The 23,509-nt window shown below is 39.2% G+C and overlaps 1 protein-coding gene across 1 annotated transcript in view; it reads left to right on the forward strand.

Annotated features, from left to right (window-relative positions):
• Window positions 1–23,509, forward strand: part of LOC138763293 (inter-alpha-trypsin inhibitor heavy chain H3-like) — a 64,278-nt gene that overhangs the window by 35,070 nt on the left and 5,699 nt on the right. The window contains exons 13-17 of the mRNA XM_069937179.1: window positions 7,476–7,661; window positions 9,197–9,336; window positions 13,082–13,242; window positions 15,425–15,508; window positions 18,850–18,891. Of these exons, the coding sequence (XP_069793280.1) occupies window positions 7,476–7,661; window positions 9,197–9,336; window positions 13,082–13,242; window positions 15,425–15,508; window positions 18,850–18,891 (613 nt within the window). The remainder of the gene's footprint in view (window positions 1–7,475; window positions 7,662–9,196; window positions 9,337–13,081; window positions 13,243–15,424; window positions 15,509–18,849; window positions 18,892–23,509) is intronic.

The following is a 23,509-nucleotide window of genomic DNA, read 5'->3' on the forward strand; positions in this document are numbered from 1 at the left end:
TAATTGATGTGAAAAATTATAATTAATCATTGCATAATGTGCATTTATCAATCTAGTTACACTATCATAACAGATATCTAACCAATCCTCTTCAGAAAAAAATAAAACCAATATCCGCTTCCCATTTAATTTTAGATCTATCCCAAACTTTTTTATCCATACCATCCTGCAATATTTGATACATAAATGAAATATAACCCTTCTCTGGTACCTTCATAAGAAAAGTCTCAAATTTAGTCATTTTATGTAAAATAATCTCTCTACCAAACATACATTTTACCAAAGATCGAATTTGATAATAAAGAATACTTATCAATACCAAAATCTTCCCTCATCTGATTAAAAGATAAAAACTTACCCTCTTTAAAACAATCTCCCAAATTTTTCACACCTTTAAATCTCCAATGCAATAAACTTTGATTATGTATTGAAAAAGAAATAAGTTGATTATTATACAATGGAGTCAAAGCCAATAATTTACCCCTAGAACCTATCATTTTATTTTTCTTTATCCATAACTTCATTAAATGTTTTAGTATAGGCACATTATATTGATGTAACAAATTTATATTCCACCTAAACAAAAATTGATGTATTTCAAATTCAGAAATACTTGCCATCTGAATTTTAGCCCAACTAGGAGGCCGTACCAAATCCATCAATGAACTAATAAATTTAAGTTGGGTTGCCTCATAATAATTTTGAAAATGTGGTAAACGTAATCCCCCTAACTCATATTTCCAAGTTAATTTATTCAAAGCTAATCTCGAAAATTTACCCCTCCATAAAAACTCCCTAACCATTTTATTCAAATCTCGAAAAAAAATTTTATCAAGTAAATACGGAATAGATTGAAACAAATATTGTATACGCGGAAAGATATTCATCTTAATTGTATTTATCCTTCCCATTAAATTAATAGGTAAATCTTTCCATTTAATCAAATCAGTTTTAATTTTTTTCATTAATGGAGCATAATTTAATTTATATAAAGATTGATAATTAACATTCAAAATTATACCCAGATATTTAATTCGATCAGTCCACTTCAAATTAATTATATTCTTATAAACTGAATAATCTCCTTCACTTACCGGTAATATTTCACTTTTTTCCCAATTAACTTTATATCCAGAAAGATTGTCAAAATCTATTAATCAAACTAATCACTTGCAAAATATTATCTGAAGCATATCTATTCTTTATATAACCTGTTTGATCAATATGAATCAACATTGGTAAAAATTTAGCCAATCTATTCGCTAATATTTTAGCTATTATTTTATAATCTACATTTAACAATGAGATTGGTCTATATGAAGATACCTTCAAAGGATCTCTTTTTTTTTTTAGGAATTGCTGTAATTAAAGCACTAGAACAAGATTCAGGTAAATAATAATGTTCTCCAACTTGACATAACACATCCCCAAACACTATAGATAAATCATCATAAAAAATGTTATCAAATTCAACCGAAAATCCATCATCACCAGGCGATTTACCATTCGGCATTTCCAGCATAGCCATTTTAATTTCCGAATCAGTAAATGATTCTTCTAACTCCTGTATATCTCCATCCTCTAATATCAATAAATTCAACTGTGATAAAAAAAGATCAATCGATCCAGTTTCCTGATTTCCTTCAGGTGTATATAACTTTTTATAAAATGAATAAAATTCATCATTAATTTCACGAGGTTTATAAATAATAAGAGAATTTCGTCTAACAGCATTAATAGTCCTCGATATTTGTTCTTTCTTTAATTGCCATCCAATTCCTCCTCATTCATAATACCGTTGTTTAGTCCTATTAATCACACATTCAGATTGATAAGATTGGAAAGTATTATATTTCAGTTTCAGCCTAGATAATTCTATTTTCTGATCTTCTGTAGCTTCTTTCTGAAATTCCTTTTCTAACTCACATATCTGTTTCTCTAATTCAAGACTCTGATTTAATCGATTCTTTTTTATTTTTGAAGTATAACTAATTATTTGTCCTCTCAAATAGGCTTTCATAGCATCCCATAATACAAACTTACTTTGAACAGATTTAGAAATTTCTTTAAAAAAAATTAATTTGTTTTTTCAAAAAATCAATAAATTCCATATTTTTTAACAACATTGTATTAAATCTCCAACGATAAGCTATTTGAATTTTCTCAGAAGTTTCATATGTAAAATATAACAGAGAATGATCTGAAATCACCCTACTTTTAAATTCCACTTCTTGTATTTTCCCTTGTAAATGTGCCGATACTAAAAAGAAGTCAATCCTTGAAAATGATTCATGTCTAGATGAATAAAAGGAAAAACCTTTCTCTGTCGGATTAAGACGTCTCCAAATATCTACTAAATTAAGATCTTTCATCAACGCTTGGACCTGGTTTGCCATCTTGGATTTTTTTAAGTAAAATCACCACCAACTAAAATATTATCATCAGCTTGACCCAAACATAAAAATGCATCCAAAAATAAATACTTCATCATCTGCGTTTGGAGCATAAATATTAAGAAAAGTCCAAAATTCACTAAAAATATTACAGTTCAATTTAAGAATACATCCTGCCTTTTCCTCCATTGATTGTAATTCAAAAGATAAATTTTTATGTATCAAAATTGCAACACCTTTAGCTCTAGAATTAAATGAAGAATATACATGCCCAACCCAATCCCTTTTTAATTTCATGCTTTCCTTCACATTCAAATGTGTTTCTTGTAAAAAGGCAATATCAATTTTCATTTTCTTAATATACACCAAGACTCGCTTACGTTTAATCGTACTATTTAATCCTTGAACATTAAAAGTAGCAAACCTCAACTTTGACATATCTACTATTATCACTATATCTTTATATAAAAACTCAAATCAATGTATATAGGCCCTCCAATAAAAAAAATCACAAATTAAAAACTAAGAAAAAAGTAAAAATAAAATAAGATAATAAAGAAGAAAAAAATCCCCCCCCCCAAAAAAAAACTACAAAAAGGTAGTACTCCCCTAAACAAAAATTGAGTGTGGATCACCCACCAGTGGCTGATGACTAGTAAAGAACTTAGAGCAAATCTCTCCCTCCCCAGCCAAACAATCAGTAACATCAAAGTATCATAATAACAAGGAAAAAATAAAATAAGAAAATTCTTCTTTTCATCCAAAAGACTCCAATCTCGAAGATCCCATTTTGGAAGGAGGCAGACTCCTTCCATTCCCATTTTTCCCATTTCTGCCATTTCTTCCGTTTCCAGAGCTACCAAATTTTTCTTTGGGAGATAATGGTGGACTACGTCTTTGTCCTCTTATATCTGACAATGAGTCAGCAAAAATCATTGCTTCACAGTCAGATTCAAAAAACCGAAATTGATAGTCTCCGTAAAACACCTTCAACACTGAAGGGTAACAAAAAGTAGACTTATAAACTTTACACCACAAAACTTCTTTAACTGGATTGAATCGACATCAACATTGAGTGACATCTTGACTCAGATCTGGATAAAAAAAGACTCTGCTATTCTGAATCAATAATGGGGCTTGTCGTTGTCTCGCATTTTGTACTGCAAGTTGAAGTATTGCTTCTCTATCCAAATAACTCAGACATCGAATTATTACCGGTCTTGGGGGTTGACCAGCTGAGGGTATTCTTCTTAAAGCTCTATGGGCTCTTTCCAGTGCCAATCCCCCGAGGAAAAATTCTTGCCCTAATATTTGCGGAATCCAGTCTTTAAAAAAAACGAAGAGGATCTTGTCCTTCTATACCTTCTGGCAAACCAATAATTTTCACATTATTCCTTCTGCTTTGATTTTCCAAATAATCTATTTTTCTTTCTAGATCCTTCTCACAATCTCCTAATTCTATGACTGATTTTTCCACCTTCAACACTTTTTCTGTGTTAGAAGTCACTTGTTGTTTACAGTCCAAAAAAGCAGTCTGAAATTTTTTTTAAACTTCATAAGATGCAATCACACGTGCCTTAACCATATTTAATTCTGAACTTATACCAGCATTCATTTGAGCCATTTCATTCATTAGAGATGTCAACAAAGGTTGAATATCTGCATTCAATTGCATACATTGTGAATCAGTAAATCTCAGCTCTGCTCTCTCTGACATGGTGGCAGCTCCTGCTGCAATTCAACAGAAGGCATTTTAAAGTCTTAATATGGGTCTGGGCTCCCAGCGACAGCACCCTGACTTCCTCAGGGAGTCGTCGCTGGTCTCCCCCCGCATCTTGTTATTTTCTCATCAAACCTTCTTCTGGAGAAAGGGTAATTCCAGCGCCATCCTTCATTTGGTGAATAATAGATTTTTTTTCAGCCCCCATAGGCGATCTTTGGGATTTAAGCAATGAAGAAATTGAGCCTGGGGCTGTTTCAAGTCATCTAGGCCCCAGATCTTCAACACTTCGAAAATGTATCTTCTTTTGAACTTGAGGTTTAGTCTTTTTACCATTAGTGGCCATAATAATTCCTTAATACTTTAAACTAAAATTTAAAAAATTTAAACTTGAAAACAAAGGGGTAAAAAACGGGTATTTAAAAGTCTGGCCAGAGAGGTCGAGATTGCACGTCTAGACTCTATGCCACCTTGCCACGCCCCCGTCCAAATAATTTCTAAAAAATGTTAAGATTGAGTTGGTTTTAATTTATCCAGAGAGAATACATTTCCTGGCACTTATTTTCAAAGTTCAAGTTTTAATAATGTAAGCTATTAGGTAGAATCAAATATCCAATTAATGCTTTCATGAAAGGAGAGAATTTTTGAGAAACTAAAAAAAAGCCTTACTGTACAATCTGTAGTATCTGCTGTATTTTACTAAGATCTTCATTTGGTTTGAATGTTATAGACTTTGGCTTATTATTACTGTGTGCATATTAGTTTATGTTTATTATCATCTAACTGTACATGTACAACCAGAAGAAACAGCATTTTTCCTAACCACAGTGCACACACGTACACACATAAAACTACATATAGGCATAAAGATATGATTTTTTAAAAATTAAATATATATTTTTTAAAATTACATTTAAAAAAACCTTAGACATGCAGTATGGTAACAGGCCATTTCGGCCAACAAGCCTGTGCTGCCAAATTACACCCAATAAACCGACAACCCCTGGTACATTTGAAATAGTGGGAGGAAACTAGAGCCACCGTGGAAAACCCACACAGACACGGGGAGAACGAACCAACTGCTTACAGACAGTGCAGGATCCAGAAATTTATGACTATAGTAGTAAAAGAGACTTAAGTTATTCCTTGCCTAAGTTCTCCCAACAGAGAAACTGCAGCAAAGATAGTAGACTTTATGAAATACAGTCGATTCACTCCTTCACTACCATAATAATTAAATACCAATGTGCCCTCCCAAGTTCAGTCTCCAACTGAGGACAGAATATTGAAGACATCGGAGGGGAAGAATGGATAAAGGCAGTCTTACCAATACTAGAGCAGAGTTGCATTTTTGCATATTTTTAGTGTTCATTCTTAGAATGTGGATGTCATCTGTAAAACTAAGGTTCATTAAGGCGACCTGCTGAGTTTCTGCAGCATGCTTGTGCATTGTATTTTTCATTGAATTGAGCTGCCTTTATAGAATATCTGAAGGCCATATGGTAGGTAGGTCCTCTCTAAGGATTGCAGACGCATGAACGATTGCACGATGCTGAAATCTGGAGCAAAAACAATCTTTTGGAAGAACTAGACAGGTTGAACTGCAAAAGTGAGGGAAAAAGAATGGTTCATGTTTTGAGTCTGATTTTTTTTTTATCCACCAGTGGGTTGTTCTTTTTCTCCCTCTCTGAGGATTATTGGATTAAGAATTCCAACAATAAGCAAGATTGAAGGAAAGACAAGGTGAAGGGTGAACAAATCTTAGCTTCTAATACTGCCCACACCAAATTTGATTAGTGGTCATGTGCTTCGGAACTAAGTGGGTTTCAAGCTCTCATGACCTAGTCACAAAATGCAGGACAAATGCAGGATCATGATCATCAACACCCCCACCTTATCCATTTAATTGAATCAAATTGGTCATCATTGTCCCATGCACTGAGATACGGTGAAGAACTTTGTTTAAGGCATATGCTATCAGTCCATTCATAAGTACAACAGGTAGTGAAAAACAATACATAAGTGATAATCAGGGAGATCAGTTGAATAGTTTTTGTGACTTGCAGCAGTGATAATGATAGAGGGATGAAATAACTTCCAGTAGAAATCCTCTTCGTTTACACCTGACAGCTCAAGATAAGAATTTTGAGAAATCAAAGCTATGGATTTTAAAATAAAAACCTGAGATGTATTTCATATATGGAGTGACCTCGCTACGATTGTTTTCCATTGGTTTTAAAGTATGATGCAGCTGATATCTGTGGAATTGTTTAATTTTTGATGGAAATGTTTTTGAATTGGAAGATAAATCATGTAATTGGAATTTAAAATTCACATCCCACCTCCCTGAAGATTTTCAAGATTTTAAACACCAGGGATTACAATATTATTAATTTCCTTCCAAGTTTCCTAACCTGACTACAAGTTGTGTATCGAACAAAATATTTCCTTATATTTTAAAACTATTATGGGTGTGAAGTGGAGATAAATCATACAATAGTTTGTAATTAGAAGAAAACCATGCCCCAAATCACAGCCAATTTTCCACTGACTAAAAAGGTATAAAAATGAGGGAACCACCAGAAAAGACTGTGAGTGGACATTTTTCACATGGATTTTTTTTTACTAGGCTAATGCTACATCAGATGAAAGGTGAATAAATATTCAAATTCTTGTATTAACGGTGTTGTGTACATTTATGAACTAAGAATTCAATGAGGAACATAATAACATATTATGCAAAGAGCCCCTGAACTTGCTCTCCCGTTCAGTAGAAGATTGGCTGACCCTGTATCTCAAGCTTGCTTCATCACCTAAATCTTAAATCTCGTTGCGCCCAAAAGTCTTTTCAGTCAACTTAGAACACAGAGCAATACACCACAGCACAGATCCAATACCCCATGTTATCATGCCAACCTACATCAAGCTAATCCTTCCCTTCCGCACACTTATAGCCCTCTGTTTTTCTTACATCCATGTGCTTATGTAAGTCTTTTAAATGTCCCTTTTGTACCAGCTTCCACTACCATCCTTGTTAATACATTCTACTCTCTGTGCAAAAATAAATAAATGAACTCTGACATCTCCCTTAAACCTTCCTCCACTCACCTTAAACAGATGCCCTCTGGCATTTGCTTTTGTTGCCCCAGGAAAAAGTTTATTTCCAACATTGAATATATTTAGCCACTGAGAATTTGCAGCCCTTTGAGGCAGTATATTGTTACAGCACACTTTTTATACTTCCAGTTAAAATTTGTCAATGTGCATTCATATTTCATTGAAATTTCTTTAAAGAAAGATACTTTCTTTACAAAATTGTCTGTACCCTTCATTCTGTCTAAATGTGATTACTTCTGTTTCAGGGTTTTTATGTTGAAGTTGCAAATCCTTTGCTTTTGGATGTTGAATTGCTGTATGTAGAGAATGAAATTTCAGAACTAACAGAAGCTCATTTTAAGCAGTATTATGGTGGATCTGAAATTGTGGTAGCTGGCAAGATATCAAACAACAGCCTGGATGTATTCATGATTCAAATTACAGCACAAACTGTAAGTCCACAAATTCTGTACAATGTTCCTTTACTCGTTGCAATACACTTGCATTTCAGACAATGGATTATAAAGCAGGGCACAACTAAATTGCTACCAAATATTCCTAAAATTATTATTTATGTTTTGGTAACATCACAATTAAAAATAATAGTCAGTGAGCTAAAATAGCTCAAGACTTGATTACCTTTTCTAAATTGCCGTAACAGCCATTAATGTACAATTATGGCAGCTGTTTTAGACACAAGGTTCATTAAATGCAATATAAAGAATTAAACAAAGAATTGCTTTCTACGGTTTTGATTGAGATTGGTCTCTTTAAACTTGTGCCTTGAGATCTCTATTTTAATTCTCATCCATATAATTCCTAAAATTGTAAAATGACCCAATAAAATTCACACAGGAATAAAATGGACATTGGGCCTGCATGATGCATCAGAAAAGTTGAACAGCTTTGAAAGTACCTTTAGATGCTACATAAAAGAGGTCAGAAGGGATATATAATGAGTTCTAGGAATTACACCTGCACTGATGATTGAAAGGAAAAAGGAAAGGAAACCTGGCCTGTATTGTGGAAATATAAGCTTGAGACAAGGCACAGCTTCTCATTCAAAGATGACTGTATTGCCCACAAAGCCTTTTAATTTGGTTGATGTTTTGTGTCTTACTTAACTTTTGTCATTATCTTGCCTTCTTCATTCCTGCTTCTTTGAACACTCTTGCCCATTTTTCTTAGCCTTCCTAGTGAAAAAAAATGAACTGTGTTCTGCAAGGTGGCTTGGGTAATTACCACAATGAAGTATTACATTGACACAGAGTCATATATTTGTTTTTGTTTATATTTCCCATAATTGTAGGAGTATGAGAGTTTCATTCATTTAAGTGGCACCTTTTCAGGTCTCAAATCTGCTTTGAAATTCAGTAACTCCTTTCAGATGGAAAAATGCCACCACCTGCATTTAAGTGAATAAGGTATACCCCACTTTACGAAACAAGAGGATTCTTACGAAGCCTTTCATAAGCCGAAATGGCGTGAAGCAAAGACCCATTCATTACTATTGAAGGTTATTTTCGTAAAAGTGAAAACACATTCAGAACCTTTCGTGAAAGCGAACACAGGTTTCTTTGTAAAAGCAAATTTTCGTAAAGCAAGTATTCGTAAAACTGGGTATACCCATCAGTCAGAATGTTTTCCATGTAGGAAACAATATATCAATACAAATAACTTCTTACAATAGAATAGTGGAATCTAAGAAACATTTAGAAAAGACAAATGGTGCCTCAATTTAATATATTTTGGGATCATCTTTCAAATCATTGAGATATGTCTAATTGTCTGTTTAACGTTGAAGCAATCATAAATTAGAAAAGCCACATTTCTACTAAATAATCCAAGATAGCTACCAGTTCATGCATTTCCACCGATCACCTTGCAACAATAGAGTTTATGTACATGGTCTTCTCAAGAACAAAATGGTTTAGCATCTTGAATTGATATCTTCAGCACAAGTCATGATTATGTAATTTCCTTGCAGGCTAGCAGTAGTTTATCTCTTGAAGGCAAAGTCAACATTTCAGAGGCAGAGAACATTCTTGAACATCAGCGATATGTTTTTGGCGAATTCACTGAGAGATTGTGGGCTTATTTGATGATTCAACAGCTCCTAAAACGAAGGTAAAAAGAGAAAAGTATTTATATATGCATAATTGGCCATTGAGGATCAGCAAGATAATTTCATATTTGAAAATAATTCTGAGCATTTTTGCACCCGTTAACATGGGTATATTTCTCCATTATGTTTTGGATGCATGATGAAGTCCTCATTTGAGTGGTTCCTTTCAATAACACTGGGCTGTGGCGGTACGCCATTAGGCAGGCGAACCGGCCCCACTTGTCACGCATGCGGCGGGGCAGCCGGCCAAAATGGTGCTGTTGGGGGATTCCTCCCGACCTCGGCCCTTGGGGACCCACGTGATGCCCTGGTGATGTCGAGGCCCCCCAGCGCAGTTCTCAGCCAGGTCCAGGCTGGGAGTATAAGACCAGCCAGGCAGCCTGCAATAAATCAGTTTTGCTCACTGAACTCAACTCGTCTGGTTGTGCGATCCTTCAGTTAGCAGTGTAGCCGTCGCTACAATTGGTGACTCCGACAGGTTCAAACAACTTTGAACCCAACATGAACGACCCTTCGATCAACGCTATAGCCATCAAGCTTCCTGACTTCTGGGTTCAGGAGCCGGAGACCTGGTTCAGCCACGCAGAGGCTCAGTTTCACCTCACCCAGATTTCATCGGATTCGACCAAGTTTTACCATGTGGTTGCTGCCCTGGACCAGGCCACTGCCAAACAAGTGCTGCACCTCGTTCAGCACCCACCCGCAGAAAAAAAGTACAGGACCATCAAGCTCACCGACTCCCTTGGCCTCTCCAGGCACCAGCATGCTGCTCGGATGCTGTGCCTCAACGCCTTGGGGACAGAACTCCAATTGAATTGATGGAAGAGATGCTCGCACTCATGGGTGATCACACCAACTGCCCACTCTTCGAGCGCATTTTCCTCAACCATCTGCCTGAAGACATCCGGCCGTTACTGTCCCAGGAGAGCTTCATCGACCCGAGGAAGGTCGCTCAAAAGGCTCAGGAGCTATGGGTCAAATGATTCCCGGAGGGCTCAGCAGTCCAGCAGGTTACAAGTCATGGGCATGACCACGCCAAGCCTTCCTCTAGTGCTGTGGCGGAATACCCAGCCCCTGCAGGGGCCTCAAAGAGCATAGCCAGAAGCAAGTCATCCACTTCAAACCTCTGCTTCTTCCACCAGCACTGGGGAGCCAAGGCTCAGAAGTGTTGTCAGCCCTGCTCATTCCAGGGAAACGAGCAGGCCAACCGCTGTTAATGGCTGTGGCAGCTGGCCAAGAACACAGCCTTTTCTACCTGCGGGATTCAGTCAGCGGCCGACGCTTCCTCATCAATGCCGGGGCCCATATCAGCATTATCCCGGCCACAGCCATCGAGTCCCGGAATTGACCTTGAGGACCTCCCCTCCATGCAGCCAATTCGACGGAAATCCAAACATGTGGAGACAAGACCGTCCACTTCCAGATCGGCCAGCGGAAGTTCTCGTGGAGGTTCACCGTTTTGTCCCTTCCAACCGCAATCCTGAGTCAACTTCCTCCTCGCCCACAGACTCCTGGTCGACATTTGAGATAGGCGACTGGTAGATGCCCGTACCTTCCAATCCGTTCGCCTCAATGCCTCCCGCACAAAGCAGCTGCAGACGGCCACGGTCAGCACGCCCAAGGACGAGTTTCACCATATCCTGGACGAGTTCCCATCCCTCCTCAAGCCGCAGTTCTCTGCCGCCTCACCATGCCATGGGGTGTTTCATTACATCCCCACCCAAGGCCTGCCGTTCCACGCCAAAGCATGCCGACTTCCGCCAGATAAGCTCCAGATAGCGAAGGAAGAGTTCTCGCATATGCAGGAGCTGGGGATCATTCGACACTAATGATCAATCCGACTAAGTGCCAGTTCGGGAAAGAGTCCATGCAGTTTCTGGGCCATACCATCATGGCCGAAGAAGCCACACCTGCCGCTACGAAGGTCACTGCAATCAGGGAGTTCCCACATCTGGATAACCTCAAGGGGCTACAGGAGTTCGCGGGTATGGTCAATTTCTATAACCACTTCATTCAGGCTGAGTTAACTCCCCTTTGGAGTTTATTCTAGTCCTGAGAGTTGGCACCTCTGTTATGAGCCCAAAGGACCTCAAAACCCAGCAGCAATAGACATTCACCAAGACCAGTGGTTTTCAAAACAAAAGTTATTTTTAATCAACTTTAAACATGAAAATAGAATCAAACTTTAACTTAACTCTATAGTTTTACTTAACTATACTCTATACTAACCCAAATCAACCCCCTTCTAATTCTAAGCGCACGTGTATGCAATGTGTGTGCAAATTCAAGAAAAGTTCTTTGGTTCACAGTTCAATCTCACTTCTTCCAAGTTCTTTGGATGGAGGCAACTCTTACACTGTGCACAGAATTTAACATGTATAAAGTTTACCAGGCTTTGGCACTTGAAAGGTAAATGTTTACCACTCAGAAGGTTCTTGTAGGGTTTGCAGAGAGATTTTTGTTGTTCCAGTATTTTCACAACTGAAATACCACCATTAGTCACCTCAAGGTCTCGCTGATGAAACTTGCCCCATCAGGGTTTTCCAGATGGTAACCTCTTCCTCCAGGCCATCACAAAGCTCCACTCTGTTCCTCTTATTACAAGAGAAACATCAGTCAGATAGCATTTCCAGCCATCCACTGCTTTGGAACTTTTCATCAGTTCTTCCTGGATTGCAGTGTTCAGTGTCCCAACACACTGACTGAGAGAGATTGTGACCTCTCTCTTTTTCTCTTTCTCTCTCTCCAACTGAAACTTCTAGAAAAAGCATGTGACTCATGTGACTTGCACCTTCTCCAGCAAACAACAGGAGTTCTTCCTTCTTCAAGTTGTTATCTTAAGTATAAACAAAACCCAGGTGTGACCTTTCTGTGAGCACTTTGCAGAAAGGATTCTTGTAGTCAACCTGACTCCAGCATTTTATGAGCCATTTCCATTAGCACCTACTTGTGAAATGTGCATAACATTTTCCAGAGATCCTGCCATGTGAATTCTTCAGTCTTTCAAATAAGATCTGTTTTAAAATGTGCATATGTATGTAACCTACTTTAAATTTTACCAAATTCCCCAAAATATTATAATAATTACACCTCCATACCAGGTAGTGATGCAGGTAGCCAGAATGCTCTCCACGGTACACCTGAGGAAGTTTACGAGAGTCTTTGGTGTCCTACCGAACCTCTTCAGACACCTCACAAAGTATAGCCGCTTGTGAACCTTCTTTGTGATGTATCAACATGAAAGCTCCAGGAATGTTCCTCATAGATTTTGAACCCAGAAATTTGAAGTTTTTGACCCTCACCACTACTGAGCCCTTGATGAGGGCTGGGTTGTGTTCTCCTGACTTCCTCTTGAAGTCCACAATCATCTCCTTGGTTTTGCTGATGTTGAGCCCAAGGTTATTGTCATTACACCATTCAACGAGCTTATAACCTGCTCCCATTAGAAGATACCTTGTGAACCAGGGGTCACAGATCCCAAGTGCTAAATTTGAGGAATGTAAGGAAAAGATCTTTTATGAGTCATTAAGGTTTTTCAAAAGGGAACTAGATAGGTACTTGAGGGAATATATGCAGGGGTGTGAGGGGGGGGGTGTTTGAGGAATGTATATGGATGGATGGGGCTGGAAAAGAATTGAGTCATAAAGGGAAGTATTTGGAAAGAATTTGGTGGAAAAATTGGAGGAGAAAATATATAACTATTTGCCAAAATGGTTAATAAATTTTACAACCTGCTTCTATATTTAGAGTTTTAGCAGAATCAGAAGAAAAGAGAAGACTAGAAGACAAAGCCTTGGAACTTTCGCTGAAGTACAACTTTGTAACACCTCTCACATCAATGATTGTCACTAAACCAGAGGAGAACAAAGTGGATAGAATCCTCATGGCTGACAAAACCCCAGGAACTGGTAATCTCTGATTCAATTTCGCTGGTTTGAATTGCTCCTTTAATAGTCTATCTAAGGGGTAGCATGGCGGTTAGTGCAACCCTATTACAGCACTAGCTGCCCGGGTTTGAATCCGCCGCTGTCCGTCAAGAGTTTGAACGCTCTCCTCATGATTGCGTGGGTTTCTTCACACGTTCCAGAGTTGTACGGAATAAGCAGATTAATTGGTCACAGGGCCATAATTGGATGGCTCAGGCTCATGGGCCAGAAAGGCCTGTTATCATGCTGTAGCTCTAAATTTAAATTTCAAATACCCAAACTTCACCTAAATTGTCAATTAGAAATGTTTCCTTTCTTAAAAACTCTCGTAAAACTTATTTTAAAAGTAATTTTCTGAATACAACCGATTATGGATTTGTATTATTTCAAAGCCCCAAACATGTTTACCTGCTGATATTACAGTGGTAATTTCTAGGTTAGTATATTCTTGCAACAGTTTCAGAGTGTGTATTTAATAAAGATTCAAGATTCCTTTACTTTCATGTAAGACAGTCAAAGAATCACCATTAATGTTGCTTGGGCCCATTACAGTACAAGAGAAAGAGAAGCAAAAGAGAATCCCTTGGAAACAGTGGCTGGAGGGTGACAGAAAGGACACAATTATTAGTAACTGATAGGTAAGCAAGGTAACAGAGAGATGAAGGGTAGATGGTACCAGATGGAGGAGAAGATCCACTTAAAGTATATGGGAAGCAGGTGGATGGGCTTCATAAGTAGAGGAGGGCAGTGGTGAAAATGGGTGATTGGGTTTGGGAAAGAGAACAAAAATGGAATGACTAGAGGTGGATTGGGAGAGATGGTAGCACAGATGTAAGGGTGACTTGAAATTGGGAATGTCAGTGTTGAATTCATTGGGTTGTAGTCTACCCAGGCAGAATATGAAATGTTGGGGTGGAGAAGGCTGAGGATAGACAATCGTTATGGGAATGGGAAGGGAAATTAAAATGATGCTACAATGAGCTCAGAATGGTCATTGTAGAGAGAGAGTGCAGGTGTTTTGTAAACAGTCACCTTCTCTGTGCTTGGTCTTGCCACATTGAGACCATGTTGGGAATACCAAATGCAGTAGGTGATGTTGGAGGGGGTGCATTGGTACCTCTTTCTCACCTGGAAAGACAGGTTAGGTCCATGGAGAGTGAAGGGGAGAAAGTGTAGGAACAAGTGTTGCATCTTCTGCAGTGGCAGGACAGAGTGGCAAGGGTCAGGGAGGAGTAAATGAAGAGAAATGATTGGGTCAGGGAGTCACGGAGAGGATGTCCCCAGCAGATGGAAGAAAAAGATGTGGCTAGTGGTGGGATCCTGTTGCAGCTGGCAGAAATGTCAAAGGATGATGTGCTGGATGTGAAGGCCAGTAGGTTGAAATGTGAGGACAACTGGAGCTCTACTGCTGTTTTGTTTGGAGGTGGGAGAAATGAGATCAGGAGCTTGGGAAACAGAAAATGCAAGAGAGGGCTCCTTCAACCACAATAGCAGGGAATCCATGTTTCCTGAAAAAGTGATGGTTTCCTATGTTCTGAAATGGAAGGTCTTATCTTGAGAGTAGATGAGCAGAGACTGGGAGGAAGGGATGGTATGCTTAAAAGAAACAGGGTGGGAGAAAGGGCTCTAGGTAGCTGTGGATTTCTAGTAAATGTTGATGGATAGTTTGTCTCCAAAGAGGGAAAAAGATCCAGAAAAGGCAGCAAAATGTTGAAAATGTTTGGAAATTAATAGTGAGGGTGATGAAATTGATGAGTTTTACAATAGTGCAAGAAGTAGCACCAATGCAGTCATCAGCGTAACAGAGAAAGAGTTGAGGAGTGAGACCACAAAAAGTTTAGGACAAGCACCGTTCCACATGGCCAACAAAATGCAAGTGTAGCTGGAGTCCAATCAAGTGCTAAGGTCTACACCATTAATTTGCAGGAAGTGAGAGGAGTGAAAAGAGTATTGTACAGGGTAAGAATGAGTTCTAGCTTCTGTCTCCAGAAGAAGAATGAAGCTATGGATTACATCAGCCATTAACTGAAGCTCCCTGATTTTAATTTTTGCTTATTTGCAACCCAGGTTCCAAAGTGAAAATTGTTTTCATTATGTAATTTACTCAACGTCCCGACTGCTCTGATTAATTTAAAGAAATGTATTAAACTTTCTTTTGATCCAGCCAACCTCCAGACAGTGCAGAGTGGAAAGATTTCTCCTCGATCTAAAGCACAACCAAAATATAGATCAGGCACTATATCAGCTGGTAAGATTTTTTTCAAACTGTGTAATCAAGAAATCTAACTGTAGTTTATGTAATATTGCTGCAGCAAAGAATTACAGCTTTCAATTAAGAGCAGTGTCATTAGTCCTCTTTCCTTGCTCTACCTCCACGTCCCTGAACATTTCTTCTGCAAATTAGTCATAGTTATACTGTGTGGGAGCAGTCCATTCACTCCCCCCCCCCCCACGTTCTCATCTTAAGTACTTTTCCAATTCCTTTTTGAAAGCTATGATCGAGTCTGCTTCAACCTCACTTTCAGATGTGCATTTCACACACGCACCAAAATTATTTTCCTTTAGTTAGTTCCCTTGCCAATCTGCATTTTCAATCTGCAGATCCCTTGTAAATCTGCTTAACCTGTCTCAACCCTTCCACCAAAAGGAATACTTTAACCGTTCTTATTCGGTTTAATGTCTGTTCAATCAGCTCTTAATCCAGCCAAACTAAAATACTACAGATGTTGAAATAAAAGCAGAAAATGCTGGAAATACTCAGGAGGTCAGGCATATTTTGAAACACAACATGAAGACAGAACAACCAGATCCCCACAGACTATCAAGTGACCCACAGGAGATTCCGATACTGGAATCTGAAGCTGGGCACAATAAGATGGAGGAAACAAGTGGCATTAGTTGTAGAAAAAAAATAAATGACGACGTTTTGGGCCGGAGGTCTTTACCAAGGTTGGGAAAACAGAGAATGCAACTGATCCGGCTCAGCCTGCTGAGTTCCTCCAGCAGATTGTGTTCAGCCACACTGACCATCAAACCACCCATTTGCAGTATACAACCTTAACCTCAGATTTTATTTTCTCCACATTCTCGTCAATTCTCCCTTGATTCTACCACTCACCTACACACTAAAAGAAGTTTACAACAGCCATTTAGTCCAAGCAGCAGGCACACAAAAAGAGAATGCACAAACCCACTCAGAAAGCACCCGAGGTCAGGATTGAGCGCAAGACTCTGGCCCTGTGAGGTAGCATCTCTACTAGTTGCCTTGTTGTGATACCTACTGTGGATGATCTAAAGTCCTACATTTTTACTTGCCTGTAGTTTTGTTCTTCATTGTATTCACTTGCATATTTGTTTCTCTATGTCTCTTCCAGACACTGGTAACATTTAGAATATACCCAGCAATGTAAAGTTCCTTTACCTTTTCTTAACTCAAATCAAGCAAATTTCTATCTTTGACTCCTCTCCACCATCCTTTCTTTCCAGTATAGGAATCTTCTCTTTAATGAATATGCCACCCCCTTCTCCTTCCTTTCCTTCCCAATATTTCTTGCACACTTTGTAACCAGGAATATTTAATGCCTCACCCTATCCAGCCCAGCTTCTATTAGTCGTCATGTCAAGTTTATTCTCCAATCCTCAGTGCAAAACATGCAGATACACAACCAGACATAACACACATACAGCTGAATAATACATATGCAGGACAAGTATTACAGTATACCCTGCTTTATGAATACTCATTTTACACAAATTCGGTTTTTTGAAGAAACCTGTGTTCGCTTTTATGAAAGCAGTGAGCTGTTATAAAGGCTACACGTGCACCCTGAGCAGCTCTTCCTCTCTCTCCTACATCCCAGTCTCCTGTACCTCCCACCACCCTAATCTCCGAAGACTCAGCCTGACTACACTGTACATACATTATTTCTACTTCAGAGGCAATGTATTTATCATATCATTCCTGCTTTTAATAGAAGTTTGGTAGGTTATTTTTTGAGTCTGGGTACGCTCAAAAAATTTTCCCATAGAAACCTAGAGTAATTGCTTCTTTGCTTTATGCTATTTTGGCTTTTGAAAGGTTCTGTAGGAACTGAACAGTTTTGTAAAGCAGGCTATACCTGTATATCTATAAAAATAAATAAATATTGCTTTGTGAATATGTGAGTCTCGGATGGATAGTGTGAACAGTTCCTTTGGTCGTTCAGCCTTCTCACTGCCCTTGGGAAGAAGCTGTTCCTCAACCTGGTGGTGCTGGCTCTGATACTTCTGTATCTCGTCCCCAACAGGAGCAACTGAAAGATGCTGAGTGCAAAGTGGAAGGGGTCGTCAATGATTTTGTGTGCCCTCTTCGGACAACCATCCCAGTAGATCACGTCGCTGGGGGGTGGGGAGGGAAACTTCCCCATTATTGCAGTCACATCATACTCTGTCTGTTCCTTCAGTTCAGCCATTCTCAATGGGGGCCCTATGGCATCCCTGGGGTCCACAGCACATTTAAATAAAAGTCTTGTTTTCTTTTAACCTCACTTAATATAATTTTTTTAAAATGTTTTTGTATGTAGTCGGCAGTTGAGAAGTATGGAAGAAACCAAAGCTTGTCTGCTTCACAGGGAAGGAGGCCCACAAACTTTGAGCAGAGTTGTGGGGGGAGGCGGGGGCATAGGTGAAAAAAGGTTGAAAAAGGCTGATTTAATTGATCAACCTTCTTTATCTTCAGATACCAAGGCCCCACACCTTTGCAATAACTATTTGCTGTAACACTCGTATACACTCTTCCCCTTCTCAATGCTCCATGTCAATATCCCATACAATGCCTTTTCCTTTCTTTTAAACTTGCCAAATAACCCTTCACTTGAACCTTTAATGTTTGTTTCCCAGCTTAGCTTTTATCACTTTAGATCCTAACCTTAGGTTCAACTGCCCTGCTAAACTAGTTTAAACCCACCCCAACAGCACCTGTGGCAATATTGGCCCTATTCCTCTTGAGATGCAAGTCATCTGATTTCCAGAGTGCCGCAAATGACTGAAATTGCCTGTTTGTGCCGCAAATGACTGAAATCCTTTTCACTTTTACTCTTGATTTTCTTCCTCTTCTTCGGTGCAGCTGAGCCATTAGCTGTGACACACTCCTGGCTCTGACTACATTTCTCCAAATCCTAATAAAATCCAAAAAGGTTCGGGACTGCGAGAGACTGAAATTGAATCAAATGATGTTTTCTTCAAATTTTATCAAGACAATAGGATAAACAAAATTGACCATCAAAGCAAATTAGGTTCAGCAAAAGTAACTTACATTTATATAGCACCATTAACAGAGTAAATGTATTGAGGAGTAACTTTAACATCAAGCTCTATATTAGGGAAGATAACCAAAAGGTTGGTCAAAGCAGGGGGCATCGTAAAGCAGAAACAAGAGGTGGCAAGGCAAGGCACTTTTGAGGAGGTATTCCAGAGGTTAGGGCCTTGACAGTTGGAGGCCTGTCTGTTTTTACTGAACAAATTAAAGGAAAGTGTAACTTCACAAGGAGTAATGGGGGAATGGTGTTTTTGATGCCTTGATGCTTAGAGATATCTTGATTTCTTTTTCAGGCACATTCCAAGCAAGACGTTCCAAATATTTATCGTCATCAGGTAAAATCATTGTATTTTATTCAAAATGAAACCTTCCACCACTTCTGGTTGATTTTAAATTATACATCACACATCTTTAATTGAGCCATGTGGCATTGTAAGAAGAATTATTTGTACTATATTGAAATAATTTTCATGTGCAACATACCATCCACTTGTTAACTTTGCCATTGCACATAATTTCTTCAACTTTATTCCTCCTCTATCTGTAAACTCCAACATATTTACGTTTATAAGTATACTCAGGATATGAAATCTGAGTCAGAAACATGGCTAGATTTGCAGCCAGAACACAGATCTGGAATGCTTCCATATTAAACTTCACTGGAAATATTATCATATTTTTGTCAAAATAGTGAAATAAAAGCAATGTTAATCTGACACCACCAAAGTCAGATTATCAGATATTTACTGCATTGGGTTTTGATGATCTTAACAGATTTTTTGCCAAAACAAACATTTCTTCATTAATGATTCAGGAAATAACTGGCTCATGTATGTACTTTGGAATTGCACAACTCTAATGGAAGGCAATAACCCTCAGAACCATCTTGTTTTTGTTTATCATTAGACATTGACACAGCAGTGACAAATTTACTAATGGGTTAATGATTGAATTCATCCACTTTGGTCCTTTCCCATAGCTACCAATGTCTCATACATTTGTTCTTTAAAATAGATTTGAAGTTATGGTTACACATACAGTTGATGTTACTTTTGAAAATTAGCACTTTTGAAAGTCATTGCATGTTCTAAAAATGAATTTTGCACCTTTCGTCCAATCCATTTGACATTCCTTGCTCCCTAACAGTGGTCATATCGTGTTGGGTGGAACAGCAGTTGATGTAGTAACACTGTTGGCAGTTGGATGTTGGATGGAGCGGTTTGTTGATCACTGAGCTAAATATCACACTGATCACTAACAAAATTAGTCCCTTGTTGAGCCACTGTGCAGGCTACTCCACTGAGAATTGGAGAGATAATTAGTGAAAGACCTTCAACTCAGTGAGACCTCAGCCTACCTTTAAATTTATGACTCAATCTAGGATTCTGAGCATGGATTGGGTATATAGGGGTGAAGTCAAATCAGTTAACATTGCCCATATAATTATTTTCCATCCAACAAGATGGAAGCATTTTCAAAATGTCCAAAAATATTTTAAAACTTAAAAAAAATCTTTCACACTTGCACTTCTGCCAAAATGATTGTCGGGGAAGAGTGGGTGGTGATGAAGGTCTGGTAGGTTGCTGTTCCAACTTTGGCTATAGAAATGATCTGCAAACTAAAGGATTTATATGAAAATGAGAGTTTATTGTCGAATAAGTACCGGTAAGAACAAGGTACAGAAGCACCAACATTCCTTCTTGCTCCAGCCATACAAGTACATAGATTCACCAACAATAATACACCATAAGGCAGAAAAAGAGATCTTAAATCTTAAACAGATAAATAAATTTTCACATTTCCAGTTAAACAAAAAATCTTCAGATGTTCGGGTCAAGTGCAATACACAAATTGCTGGAGAAATTCAGCAGGTCACACAGCATCCATAGGAAGTAAAAGGTATGTCCTTTCTTGGTTTGTCCTTCCAAAATGCAGCACCTCATATTTTTCGGCATTAAATTCTATCTGCCATTTTTCAGCCCATTTTTCCAGCTGGTCCAGATCCCTCTGCAAGCTTTGAAAACCTTCTTTGGTGTCCACAATGCCTCCCATCTTAGTGTTATCTACAAATTTTCGATCCATTTTACCACATTATCATCCAAATAATTGCTGTAGATGACAAACAACAATGGTCCCAGCATTGATCCCTGAGGCACAGGCCTCCAGTCTCAGTTACAGGCCTCCAGTCTGAGAAGCAATCATCCACCATTACTCTCTGGATTCTCCCATCCAGCCATTGTTGAATCCATTTCACTATTTCACCATGAATACCTAGCATCTGAACCTTCCTGATTATCCTCCCATGTGGGACCTTATCAAAGGCCTTACTAAAGTTCACGCAGACAGCCTTTCCTGGTAACCTCCTCACAGAACTCTACAAGAATGGCTGAACATGACCTACCATGCAGAAAGCTATGTTGATTATCCATAATCAGTTTCTGGCTATCCAAATAATTGCATATCTGATCTCTTAGAATACCTTCCAATAATTTACCTACTACTGATGTCAGGTTCACCGGCCTATAATTTCCAGGGTTACTTTTGGATCCTTTTTTAAACAACGGAACAACCCTTCAATCCTCTGGCACCACATCCGTGGCTAGGAAAATTTTAAGACAGCAAGCACTTCCTCCTCATTAATCTACTTGGGTTCCATGACCTCACTGCTAGACTGGGGGCTGTGGCAGTGCTTGATTGGGGGGAGGGGGGGTTGATAGCCCTGCTGCTGCCCAGTGGCACCTCTGCCAGGCACCCTTTGACCACCCCGCCAGCCACGCGCTAACAGCCCTGATGTCTGCGCCGCTGACAGCCTCGCCGGTCACCCTATGACGGAGGAAAGGGGGGAGTGCTAAATGAAGTGAGATAAATGATGAATCGGGCATCCATATATGGCAAATCGGAGGCGCTGGACTCTATTTTTCCGCTGGCACCTATAAAGTAAGGATTCCCTAGGGTTCGAATAATTACTGACATGGGATATTCAAGCACAAGTTGATCGTGGGTAGCGAGCTTTGGTGTGCAGATGACATCCATGGAAAAAGTGTTCTGTTTTTGGAGGTTTTCGGTTTTCAGAATTTTGGTTAAAAGATTTTGTACTTGTATTTAAGAAGAATTTGGAGAGACGCAAGAATGGCTATGGAGTGGATGCAAGTCAGTGGGATGAGGCAAATAAAAACAGTTCAGCGCAGACTAGAAGGGCCAAAAGGGCCTGGTTCTATGCTGTAGTGTTCTATGATACAGCAGATGAGAACTCTACTCCAGCCTTTTATAGTGTCTAAGCTTTCAACCAATTGCATTGTTTGGTAAAATAACATTTCAAAAGTTACCCCAAATGATATACTCAGGTCTTAACACTACGAGCAGGATATTTAGTGTTTCCCGGGAAATAAAGAACTCAGTTGTTTACTATATGGTTGAAACAAAATACCCAAAAAACTTCCGGTTAATTCTGCATAAATATACGTATCGATGGTGTTTCATCTTTCCACCTCTTTGCTCCATAATGTTGACATATCTCTGAAATGGAGCCAATTACAACTGCATTAATGGAAGAATACTCAATATCAACTGAGTAACTGAATATAGCATTTAGCAGGTTGGCTGTAGTAAATGGTGCTGCCTTTTGGCTGGTGGCTTTTGTTCACATTACTTGGAGTCTTGCCTGTTCTTTCTCAGCTGACACTTGTCTGCTCATAGAATATCTGGTGACATCAGCACTAAGGCGGGCCTGGTGTTGCTGTTCTGTTTCCCGCTGCCTGCCCCTTGCCTGTCTGGATGCCTGAGAACTGAGACGGATGTATCGCTGCCTGTTGTGCTTCCTACCTGCTCCTTGCATGTCTGGAAGCATCAACGATGAGGCGAGAATGATGCTCCTCTGCTGTCTCTTGCTTTCTCCTTTGTCTAACTCTGCAGGCTTGTGAAGAGCTTCTGCCAATGTTGCTTCACTTTTATGGCCCCATATTAAACTAGGTTTGGTTCCTGAATGTACATTGATGCAGAGCACTGTAACTAACTGAGGTATCCCTGGTGTAAGTTCTTTTTTTTTTAACTTTTCAACTTCAAAGGTTAAATTCAATGTGGTCATAATACTCAGCATCAAATGTTACCACAATTATAGTATATAGTAATGCAAGTCAGTGCTAATGAATACTTGTACAGGTACACAATCCTTTATCCTGATATGTAAAATCCAAAAAGCTCCAAAAACCGGCATTTTTCATGGTGCTGGTACAGTGGAGAGAGGGAGAGAGAGAGAGAGAGAGAGAGAGAGAGAGGCAGCAGCGCAACTAGGTTTGGGGGGAGGGTGGGGAAGACAGCAGCACGACTCTGGTGGGCGAGGTGGGAGAGAGACGGCAGCGTGACTTGGGCGGGCGGGGAGGAGAGAGACCGCAGTGCGACTCAGGCAGGGGAGAGAGAGATGGCAGCATGACTCAGGTGGGTGAAGGGGGAGAGAGACGGCAGCGCGACTCAGGTGGGCGGGGGGTAGAGACGGCAACGCAACTCGGGTGGGCGAGGGGGAGAGACACCAGCGTGACTGGAAGGGAGTGGATATAGCAGCAGAATTTGGGTGGGTTGAAATCTGGGGCAACTCGCTTTTGTTCTGAAATCCAGAAAAATCTGAAATTCGGAACGTACTGTCCCCCAAGGGTTCTGGATAAAGGACTGTGTACCTGAATAATAAATAGTAATGTAGGTCAGTGCAAGTTGGTGAAAAAACACTTTTGAACTTCATATTCAATGTAATTCAATATGGTAATGGCATCAAATGTTACCCCAACTGAACCTCCTTGGACATTTCTAGAGTGCTCCATATTGATTTGCCTGGAGAACAGGCAAACAAACAGACATGTGTGCACAAATATGTATTAGATTACTCCTTTTAAAAATCAAACTACTGCATACATAAAATTGCAGTTAACTATTCCGACAATTAACAAGAATTTGGACAGGTAC

This window comes from Narcine bancroftii, chromosome 5 (assembly GCF_036971445.1).
Source record: "Narcine bancroftii isolate sNarBan1 chromosome 5, sNarBan1.hap1, whole genome shotgun sequence".
In the NCBI taxonomy this organism is placed as follows: Eukaryota; Metazoa; Chordata; class Chondrichthyes; order Torpediniformes; family Narcinidae; genus Narcine; species Narcine bancroftii.